The sequence below is a fragment of the Colobus angolensis genome, unplaced genomic scaffold (assembly GCF_000951035.1).
Source record: "Colobus angolensis palliatus isolate OR3802 unplaced genomic scaffold, Cang.pa_1.0 Scaffold102, whole genome shotgun sequence".
Classification (NCBI taxonomy): Eukaryota; Metazoa; Chordata; class Mammalia; order Primates; family Cercopithecidae; genus Colobus; species Colobus angolensis.
In genome coordinates, this window is record NW_012111142.1 from 5,947,515 (window position 1) to 5,959,610 (window position 12,096).

At 39.3% G+C, this 12,096-nt stretch overlaps 1 protein-coding gene across 2 annotated transcripts in view; it reads right to left on the reverse strand.

Annotated features, from left to right (window-relative positions):
* The window catches only part of HOOK1 (hook microtubule-tethering protein 1), a 67,655-nt gene extending 55,759 nt beyond the window's left edge, over nt 1–11,896 (reverse strand). The window contains exons 1-3 of one of the 2 annotated variants that reach the window (XM_011941216.1): nt 11,861–11,896; nt 11,492–11,635; nt 4,460–4,545 (exon numbers count right to left, since the gene is read on the reverse strand). In XM_011941216.1, coding sequence (XP_011796606.1) covers nt 4,460–4,545; nt 11,492–11,554 — 149 coding nt within the window. In that variant the 5' untranslated portion in view covers nt 11,555–11,635; nt 11,861–11,896. Of the gene's footprint in view, nt 1–4,459; nt 4,546–9,968; nt 10,056–11,491; nt 11,636–11,860 lie in introns of those variants that run through there. The other variant, XM_011941223.1, reaches the window with a different exon arrangement.
* Between the last annotated feature and the right edge of the window lie 200 nt (nt 11,897–12,096).

Consider the following 12,096-nt stretch of genomic DNA (forward strand, 5'->3'; position numbering starts at 1 on the left):
TTTTTTTTTGTGCTGCAACCTCTACATGTCTTAGAGTCTTGGCCCCCAATAATTAGCTCCTTTTCTTGTATTTCCCAGAATTTCAATAACACTCAAGGGATATCGAATAAGAAAGGGGACACAGGACTAATGAACCAAAACATGGTCCAATTATTTTCTAATAAAACTAAGTAAGAATTACTACGTTTTAACTCCATCCAGGGTATTTATCTTCAACAATTTTACCAACTGAATTCAGGTAGTAAGAAATACCCACTAGTTACTACAAACAATATAGTTGGGTCACTTCAATGAATACCCAGAACCTATTATTCCTGAAATATCCAAAAATCTTCTCTATTAACCCATCGAAGTATGGTCTATATTTTGGACAGTTGTGTATAAAGTATAGATAAATGTTCATATAAGTATGTCCATGGATAGATGTCCATAGATGGATGTCCATACTTACATGGACATCTATCTATACTGTATACATAACTATCTACACTTTATGTCCATACTTATATGGACATCTATCTATACTGTATACATAACTATCTACACTTTATGTCCATACTTATATGGACATCTATCTATACTTTAGAAGCAACTGACTTTTGTTTTATTAATACTCCAAAGTAAAAATCTATCAGGATGGTTTCAATACATTTCAATGATTACAGCTAGTTGAGGGCACTGAACTTGGAGTCAGACCAAACTGATACAAATCCTAGTTTTGTCATTTACTCATCATTTAACTTCCAAAAGCAATTTCAACTACTTATACCTCCGTCCTGTTGTATAAATTGAAGGTAAAAATAACATCTACCTCACTAAACTAGTAAAATTTAAATGAAATAACTTCAAATGAGGTCTAGAATGATGCCTTTATATAGTAAATATTCAGATGTTGGCTATCATGGTTTATCATGTTAAATGCTCAAATATCTGCTAAGTGAATAAACAAATAAATGCATGATTCTTAAGGTCTCTGAATATCCTACATTCTCTGTCTCATTCTTCTCCCTCTTACAAAAAAAAAAAGGTTTAGTCAAAGACAACAGGAACAGAGAGGTTAACCGGTACTTAAGGTGACGAAAGCTAAGCCTTTCTTTTGAAGATATGGCATGCACTGTTTATAGTTGTTCTGGGACGAATCCTATCTTCAAAAAAGATAGTTTAAGTCCTAACCCCTGTGAACATGATTGAAATAAGGTCTTCATGTATGTAACAAAGGTAAGATCAGGTCATAAAGAATTCGGATGGGCCCTAATCCAGTATGCCTGGTTCCCTTATAAGAAAAGAGACACAGACAGAGGTAAGATGGCCATATGAAGACAGAGTGGAGATACGCTGACACAAATCAAAGAATGCTTGGGACTACCAGAAGTTGGACGAGGCAAAGGAGAATCATCTCCTAGAAGCTTTGGAGGGAGCACAGTCCAGAAAATAGCTTGATTTAGAACTTCTAGCCTCCAGAACTGTGAGAGAACTAATTTTTGCTGTTTTAAGGCACCTGGTCTGTGGCACTTTGGGTACAGTGGCCCTAGGAAACTAATACAGTTGTATAGTTTTTTTCCCATGTGTTTTTAAAAGAATTCAAGCTTCAGCTGGGCGCAGTGGCTCACACCTGTAATCCCAGCACTTTGGGAGGCTGAGGTGGGCAGATCACGAGGTCAGGAGATCAAGACCATCCTGGCTAACACAGTGAAACCCCATCTCTACTAAAAATACAAAAATTATCCGGGCATGGTGGCGCATGCCTATAGTCCCAGCTACTTGTGAGGCTGAGGCAGGAGAATGTCATGAACCCAGGAGGCGGAGCTCACAGCGAGCCAAGATCACACCACTGCACTCCAGCCTAGGCGACAGAGCGAGACTCGTCTCAAAAAAAAAAAAAAAAAAAAAAAAAAAATAAACTAAAGCTTCTACTTGCATTTCAAAAAGAGAGTTACATGTTACATATTCAAATTGAAGATAATAATTAAGGAACTGTAGAGCCCTAGCAATAACTCCATGGCTCTTCATGTCTAAGTTAAACAGTTTAGACAGCACTTTATAAAGATATTACTATTTGGAAAAACATCTGCTTCAAGTAAGTAGAAAAGAACTATAGGTTAAATTTTGCTACTTCTGTAAAAAGCAGAATTTCTCTTCTTACCTTCAGTAACAATTCTGATGTGATAGGATGTCAGCCACAATAGCCATCAATGCAATATGTTAAAAATTATAACATATTTGAGCCGGGCACGGTAGCTCACACCTGTAATCCCAGCACTTTGGGAGGCCAAGGCGGGCGGATCACGAGGTCAGGAGTTCCAGACCTGGCTGACCAACATGGTGAAACCCCATCTCTACTAACAATACAAAAATTAGCCGGGCATGGTGGCATGCGCCTGTAACCCCAGCTACTTAGGAGGCTGAGGCAAGAGAATCGCTTGAACCTGGGAGGCGAAGGTTGCAGTGTGTCAAGATCGTACCACTGCATTCCAGCTGGGCAACAGAGCAAGACTCTGTCTCAAAAAAAAAAAAAAAAAATTATAGCATATTTGAAATGTTCAAAGACATATAGTAAAATTAACCTTTTAACCGGAATAAGACATACTGGTCCAACCAGGGAGAAAATGTATGTTTTATGTCTCACTATTCAGGATCCAGACTTCTGAAAAGTTCCAAAACTGGAAAGGAGTTTAAAAAGAAAAATAAATAAAAAGTAGCCCCTGGATGACAAGGAGGCTCAGACACCTAAGAGCATGTAAAATTGGGTGAATGAAGCAGAGAGAGGGAGAAATAAAGAGAGATATTTAGGGTTAATTTTAGGGCACTGGCCAATTGTTATGAAGACAGAGAATTTCTGATTGGCTATTTTACTTTTCCTGCAGAAAAGCTCTTAGAAGACTATAACAAACAAAAGAAAGAAGAAATAAAGAAAAAGCAGAGAGAGGGAAGATCAGCGTTAACAGCAAAATCCAACAGATCGTCGAAAAATTAGCTAAAATTTATTGACTCTACTCTAAACATCAGGTCTAGTGTTAGAGTATAGGAGGTCAAAGAGCTATATGGATCACATCATGGCAAAAACAGGTTTCTTTTGATTGTATTCTGGCATAAAGCTACTAAGGCCCACCAAAACATATAGCAAGGACAACTCTGAATGAGACTGTTGAAATGAGTGATGCATACCAGCCTTACATTCATACCAATCACAATGTTGCTGCATCTACACCAATATTCACAACATAGCATGATGAGAAGAAGGCAAGGCATAAATTCTAGTGACAAAAAACAATGATGACTATCTCAAATCATTAAAAAAAGGACTATGTCCAGAATGCTTGGCTCTGATGAACTAAATCATTTCAAAATCAAGTAAGATATAAATAAATAAAACATTTAAGAAATATTTTTAAGACAGAATGGGAGTAAGAATATTTTAGAATAACTGTCACCTCCTCAGAAGCTAACAGGTTAGTTAAGTTTGTCTTTTAAAGTATTAATCATAAATTAACCATTAAATCAGTCTAGTCACAAGAGATCATTTTGAAGATTCTAAATAAGTAGGATTTTTATATCATTTTAATTGTTTTTCTAAGACAGGCACAGAATTTTTGCTAACCCATCTAAAGGGTTTTCAATGTAAATCACAGCAAATCTTTACAAGATGATGGTGACAAACAATCTGACTATAAAACAGTGAAGCAGAGATAGGAGTCCAGTCTCAAAGTAAGCTATATAAAGTTGTTATAATTATTAATTAATAAATTGTGAGTAAAAATTGTGTGGCCTTGTTTGTCCTACTTCGGGTACAGCTCATATTATAGACTGTAACCCTAACCCTGACACAACGTTGGCAAATATTAGGGGAAAAATGGATTTAGAATCTTTTGATATTATATGATTACATAAAATGAGTCTAGCCTAAACACAACCACTTTATTAAAGTTTCCCAGTATCTGTGACTTCAAATTTCATTCATTCCTCATTTCATTATTGGTGAACTCATAAATTACTACTATTAATTCAGAAATACATTTTAAAACTTAATACTTTAAAATTTTTTCCAAATCCAATATTTTATGCTCCAATTATTTTTAAGATAATAATCTCCATGCAAGGATACCTTCAAATGACAACCAAAGAAAACACCATAAGCAATTATATCATTAACTTGTTTCTTTTATATATTTTATTTAAAATAATGTGAACATGCTCATAACAAGTTTAAAATAAGTTAACTTGAATAAATAAGAATCCTGATCATATATTCGGTTAAAATGTATCTCTATGAACAAGTCAGGAATAATGAGGTGGTAAACTTTTTGTTCACTAGCTGCAAGAATGCCTTGGTGCCACATTCCTGAATATGTCACTGGGTAAGATAAAGCTGCAATAACCTTTGGAAGTTAAGTCCAAGTTTTCTTCCTTGTTATTTATTGGGTTTACAATGCTTTTCAGGGAGAGTCTGACCACTACTCACATTTGATGAAGAACTTGTGCCATGGCAACTCCACTAGTCAGCTGTTTGACATCTTGACAAGGTGAGGCAGTATTGAATGTCTGCAGCTAAAATGACATAAAGCAAATGATCTTACTGCCTCTTTATACCTACAAGGTAGCATTACAAAATACAAACATAAATTGAAAACAGATTTTAAAGAAATAAAACATGGTCCTGTTTTGTTTAAATGTAGACCCAGACAAACAAATGGAACTATGCTAATATGTCTCTATGGTTGTGTAACTTTATAAAAATAAACTAAACATTTCACAAAATCATGCCTAAGACATTAAAACACATTGATGCCATGCATAAGTGATACATAATTTGGAATAATACAAAGCCAGGTGTATAGCTCTAGTCTTGTGTTTTGTCTATATTTAGCAGAACATCAGAAAAAGAACTTAAAGACACCCAACATTTGCAACTTAAATTTTCACTTATACCATTTGATAGAAAAACAAAGGCTAGAAATGTCAAATCTAAAGCTACTTACGGTTTATCCATGAGCTCTGAAATAAGACAGGACTTCTACTTCCTATCTAAAAATTGGCCTTACATCTTGAAGAATTAAGGTTTATCTACCATGTCAAATTGTTTCTATCTAATTTGGCTTTAGGTATACTAACTTTTCACATATATCTGTTAAATATTCGTGTATACATTGAAGAGAAGTGGAATAATAATCTCTTTTTACAATAAACAAATACGAGATAGAAAAAATTATAGAAAGCAAATTACATCAGAGCTAAAATGGATCATACACTTTCTAGAAATGTAATCTCAACTTATAAAGATCTTAAATTAAATATACTATGATTGTCTTTTTTCCACACATACTCACCCACTTCACTGTTAGCTAATAATTTCTTAGTTTACCATTTAACTATCTTAATCCAATAAAATTCTCTCCCACTATAATTCACTTTTAATGGTTCTGTGTATTTTGAGATTTGGCAATTGGAGATTCAGACATCCATTACCTAACATAATACAGATGAATGATACCAGCAAACTAAACCTAGCCAGTTACTTTCAAAGCACACAGAGACACTTTACTAAGCTCCTACTCTATGTGAGACACTGTGGTATATGACGGGGCTACAAAGGAAAATCACCAGGTTTCTACCCTTAAAGCTTCAGTCAAAAGTTAAGGAGAGGAGTAAAAGATATAAATCATTTCTAGACAATATGGTAAGTCCCATGATTACAGTCTGCACAAAATGTTCTGCAAAAAATGGGTGTCACCTAATCTAATTAGGGTTTGTATTTATGAAAGACTTCTTGGAGATGATTTCTGAATGGAAAGTCTAGATGGAAGAGTAGCACATTTTCCTTTTTTTTTTTTTTGTTTTTGTTTTTTGTTTTTTGTTTTTCTGAGGCAGAGTTTCACTCTTGTTGCCTAGGCTGGAGTGCAGCGGCAAGATCTTGGCTCACCGCAACCTCTGCCTCCCAGGTTCAAGCGATTCTCCTGCTCAGCCTCCCGAGTAGCTGGGATTACAGGCATGCGCCACCACGCCTGGCTAATTTTTTGTATTTTTAGTAGAGACAGGGTTTCACTGTTGTTAGGCAGGATGGTCTCAATATCCTGACCTCATGATCCACTCGTATTGGCCTCCCAAAGTGCTGGGATTACAGGTGTGAGTCACCGCACCCGGCCAAGAGTAGCATATTTTCTAAGTAAAGAAAAGAAATTTTCTAAGTAAAGAAAGGAAAAAAAGCCTCAGGAAATAGGAATATGAAAAAGTACAGATACATGAGAAAATATATTATTTTTATGGAACCTGCAGTTCAGTATCACTGGATTTGCAGTGCAAAGAAGGCTGGGGAAGGGGTGACAACAAACAGGGTTAAAGAGACAGGACTCCAAAGGGCCGTGACAAGAAGCTTGGACTTATTTTACAGTTAATGGCATTATCTACATAATGGGAAACAGTAGGGTAGTTTCTACCTCACGAGATAGTTCGGGAATTAAATGAAACAGCAAACATACCTATATCGGGGCCTGGCATGTGGCATGAGCTCAACAGCTGTTAGCACATTAGCTATGAGTCAGGGTTTCTCCAAGTATAGGGTTTAGAAACAATATGTATCAGAATTTCTAGACATATTAAATAATAAAATTCCCAACTGATTCTTAAACATGTCAATTTTGGAGAACCATTGCTCTGGGTGATGAAAAATCACTGAAAAGTAATAAGGAAGAGTGACATTCTTTAGTATATTTTGGAGAGCAGCATAGTGACACAGAGTAGCTTTATGCTTGAGTCAGGATGACCAGTTAGAAGGTTCCTGCAATGGCTCTGATGAGAAAAATAGATAGCATAGAGGGAATCAGCATAATGTTGACTGAGAGGACATGATGAACTAATGGAATATTTAAAATATAAAATAAGAAGGTTTTTGCAACTGGGTGGATGTACAGGGAAGAGAAACTCCAAGAATTAGGGCATCTTTAAAAGGATGTTACATATTTAACTTTCACGATTCATAATTTTAAAAGGACAATTTCAGAGACACAGAATACTAGGTAAAATAAGAGGTACACATGCTAAGGGACTACCTCCATGACCACTATGTGTTCAGATTAAAATCAATTTCCCCTCCTTACCGCCATGAACACTGGAGTGTCTCTAAGAAGTTCTTAAAATAGCTGTAAAATAAATTAGAAAACAGAATGTAATTTCATTTGGCTCAATTGAAAGGCTTACAACCAAGAACAGTGAATAAATTAAAAAGTTTAGTGGGGAGGCTGGGCGCAGTGACTCACGCCTGTAATCCTAGCGCTTTGGGAGGCCGAGGCAGGTGGATCACTTGAGGTCAAGAGATCGACAGCAGCCTGGCCAACATGGTGAAATCCCGTATCCACTAAAAATACAAAAATTAGCCAGGTGTGGTGGCACATGCCTGTAATCCCAGCTACTAGGGAGCCTGAGACAGGAGAATCCCTTGAACCTGGGAGGTGGAGGGTGCAGTGAGCTGAGATCATGCCATTGCACTACGGCCTAGGCAACAGAGTAAGACTGTCTCAAAAAAAAAAACAGATTACTGGGGAGAGTGAGGTCAAAGCAGACAGACAAAAGAAAATGTATTCTTTCTAACTAAAGTCTTTTTAGTGAGTGACCTGAAAGGACAGACAGGGTTTCCACAGGTGTCTATCACTAAACACAGTGTTCTGGCAAATAACTACCTTACTTTCTTCTATATTTCTAAATAAAACAAGTAATCAGAAATGTGGAAATGCTGTTCCTAAACTACTTTAATGTAAATGTCACAGAAATCAAGGAAAATGGGATTTTCACAACTGACAACCAACAGAAACTCAATCTTGGATCAACTTTATTTTCATATTCTCCTCCTCCAGCTCCTCATTACAAAAAGACAACCATTGCTTTGAGTTTTAAGATCTTCATAAAAATAACTGAACTTTTAATAATTTCTAAATTTGGGCATATATTAATTATTACTCTTTCAATCATCTGCCTATCAAAGAATGCAAGAACCAAGAAAAACATTTAAAAATATTTGGTCCAACCTTCTAATTTTATTGGTGAAAGTAAGTATTTGGTCCAACCTTCTAATTTTATTGGTGAAAGTAAGGTCCAAAGATATTAAACAAATTTCCCATGTCACAGAACCAAGTAGCAGAATTAAATTTATCTTTATACAAACATTTCTTCAAACTCTCATACATGTCCTCCAATATGTAAATGATGTCCACATTTATCCTTTTGTCCTGAATTTTCTGCTAGGTAGCAGTACGACATTTCTAACAATCAATTATTTTAAGGTGAGTTCCAAATCATAAAACGCAATTTTTAAAAAATTGCCACAAGAGGCATTCCTTCACATAACCAACTTTTCTTGATGACTTCTCCAATCTGTTGACGTTGGCTCCGTTCCTCCTCTTAGTGCTGAAAGAAGAGTTATTCCAAACTGTCTTATCTCCATGATTTGGCCCCATCATAACTTTTCTCCACCTTCTATCTCTGGGTCAGGGTTATCATGACAAATGTGTATGTTCCACTATCTCCCTTTAATCTCTAGCCAAAGGAGACCATTTGTTTTACTACTAGTGTCTCTTCCTTGTGTCTGGAGAACAAATTTCCACTGATTTCTACTTGATGAAATCCAACAGTCCTCTATGACCCAGTTAAAAATTCACTCCCAAGTATTTATAAAAAAAACTAAGCTATATCATACTTAATGGTGAAACACTACTCTCTGATCAGAATGAAGGCAACGATATTTACTATCATCATTTTGATTTGGTGTCTTACTGGCAATAGTTGTCAGTGTTCTCCTAGGGCCAGAGCAGAAAATAGGTCATGTAAGAGCTTTGATCCCAAAAGCCAACTGGATTACTTTAGAAAGTACTGTGTTACAGATAAGAAGGAAAGAGGTTAACAGGTTACAGTGGGATAAGGGTGGGAGACAAATAGGTCACTACTTTAGAAATGGTTGTAACAGAGTCCCTGAAAAGCAACATCTGACCCAAGACCTGAATAATGGAAGCAGCCAACCACTGGAAGAACTAGAAAGAAAATATTCTAGATAGAGGGAAACAAATCCCGGCTGCATTAAAACAGCTTAGCTTCTTCAACAAATAGAAAGTCAATGCAGCATGATGGGCTTGAAGAACTGTTGCTTGAGGCGAGTTTGGAGAAAGATCGGTAGGTGAGGTAAGATCAACAGTGCGGTTGCTGGCAAAGGCAAAAAAAATAGTTAATTTTTAAAAAAAGACAGTAAACTTCACTGGAAATCATCTAAAGAGGTAAAGAAAAGGCAACAGACTAGATAACCAGAGACTAAGACAATTTCACAAAGGAACCATCAAGTAAGAAAATGGTAATATAACACTTACTGGATTTAGTAAACTGGTAATGAAGTGAAAGTCTTAGAGGAAAGAAACTCAAGTGTAGTGGGTTGAAGACTGAGTGAGGCATAAAGGGTGAGTATAAAACAACTCAAATTTTACTGTGAAGAAAAGGGGAAATACGGTGTGACTTCAACATGGAGTAGTGGCTCTTCTCTGTTTAAAAAGGTGAGTATTTCAGTAAGTTTATATGTAGAGAGAAAGAAGCCAATGGAAAGAAAGTAGCTGTAAATACAGAAAGGGAACAAATGATACAATAACGTTTTAGAAGAGATAGAAGGGATGGAAGCTAAAGCCAGAGTCAAGGATAAGGAGGTGGTAATTTGCCCGAGAGGAAGAAGAGTTGGGGCCTCAGGTAGAATACCAATAAAGGTTTGCTAAGAGGCATGTGAGGGAAACTGTCTGGTTATTCTTAAGTATGGGCAATGCTATGAGAAAAGGTGCATTTGGCAGTAACAGCATTAGTAGAGGCAACAGTTTGGATGGTCATTCAGTTTTCTCCACAGTGTTCAGCAGCCCAAGAGAAGACTGAAGCAAATGACCAATTTTACTCTGTTATCCGTGATTTCTTATCATTTGGTTGATATTTTTGCAGCTTTTACTGAATTTTACCTTCCACTGTAATTACACACAGCTCTGGCTACCACTCCGGTCCTCCCCAGTGCCTACCTCAACATTGGAAGTCAATAAATTCTGGTTAAAAGAGTGGATACGGTGACATAATATTTTAAAATATTACAACACAAAAGAAAATCCTGTGCTTCTCCACCACCTCACATGTAAGTCAATGACATCACAAAGACTAAGCTTAACAATTCAGTCAATAGAGGTTTACAACAATGTAACAGATTCGGATACACCCTTTAATTAGTCTCTTTTAACAAAACAAATCATTAAAAGTAATGTTGCCTTGTTTCATGAGTCTTAAATACAGCACTTCCACCCGAATACCTATTTCAAATGAAAATTCAGCTGAACAGTGAGCTAATTGATTTTAACTCATGAACCCTAAATATTTGCATTCCACTATAAGCAAAAGTTATTTACTTACAAAGTGTAAAAGTTGCTTTAAATTATGGCTATTTCCAATAGACTTCACACACTTCCATAAACCTGGATTTCTCATTCTTTGGAATTAGATGCATTAGATCACTAGGGAATCTCAACCGATTACAGCCTCCTGATCCAGTCTGTTTACATTCCATTCTACAAACACTCCCCTACACACAACTAAACAACTGGTTTGGGATGAGCATTATCAACAGCACCTTGTGGCCCATCAAACACTATCCTTGCTCAATATGGGTTAAGAACCACACTTGAATGCCAGCACTGATATCTAAGTAACTCTAAGAGGTGGTATGTCATTTTGTTGACTGGAATATTGAACAATCTGGGGACAGATACGCCTGTCTAGACCCAACACAAATTAACAAAAATCCTAAACATAGATAAATCCTAAAGAAAAATGTCAACTCATTTTCTTTAAAGAAAATGCTGTCCATTTGGAGGAGGAGAGGGCCAGCGAGAAAAGGGAAAACGACCCCCGACTCCCAACACATCTTTTTCTCCATATGGGAAATACAAACATCTCTTTGAAGCGGCTTCTACAAAATCGGATGTTCTAGAGTCCTGAAGGAGCACTGGTCCGGGAACTAAAACAGCCAGCCACCTCCTGGCCACCTGTATCTAGGTAGAGCAAGGTGGTTTGAGGATGTGGGGTTAGGTTTCAGAAAGGGTCTTCACGCCCAAGCGGACGAAGGCAAGACAGTCAGCGATCCAGAAAGCCCAGGACTCAGGGCGCTGTTCAGGGGGAGAAAATGGGGCGGCGGGGGGCGCTTGGTTCATACCCCAGCTGTTAGGGACACCAGGCAGGTCGAATCCTCTGGCTGAGACCAAAGCCTCCACCGTTACGCTCCTACAGCCTCCTTTACCCCCACCCGCGGACACCAACCCGCGCCCACACACCTGCCCAGCGACTCGCAGGTGGCACTCTCTCGGTCAAGGACGACACGAGGTGCCAACGGCAGGGCGCGCCGGGACCCCTGTGCAGGTAGCCCCTGCTCACCTGGGAGAACAGGGAGCCCCAGGCTCCTCGCCTCGACCCCCTCGCCCCCTCGCCTCCTCGCACTCACCCAGATCATGAGGCTGTCGCACAAGGGCAGCTTGGGCTGCGGCGGCGGCTGCGTCTCCTCCATGGCCGGCGCCGCCGTCGACGACGCCGCGGACACCTTCACCTCCCTCCTCCTGGCGCTCCTCCAGGAGCCGGTGTCCACGACCTGCTAGCCCCCAGGAAAGCTCGGTACCAGGCCCGACCCCCGCAGCTCACGCGCGAAACCTCGCGCCGACGACGTGTCCGGCGTCACCGCCTCCTCACCCGCCCCCGCCTCGCTCCAGCGTTCGCCCCCTCCCCTGCCTGGGCCCCGGCCGCGCTGCCAAGCACCTGAGCCCCGCCTCCTCCCATCCCTCCCCTCCTCCCACCCGTCCTGCCCACTCCCGCACACCTCCCCCCGCCGCCCTGAGTGACCTGGCCGCGCACCAGTCACAGAGACGGTAGGTACCCGGGAGGACTGGCGGGGCGGGGCGGGGGCGGGAAGAACCGGGATAGGTTGCGCAGGAGGGATTGCTGATTGGACGTGCCCTCGTGGGCTCTGACCAATCAACGTGAGACAAGCCTGAGCCTTGGTGAGAGGGTGAGAGTGGGTGGGAAGAGGTTTATGACCTGGCAGGTGCAGTGAGG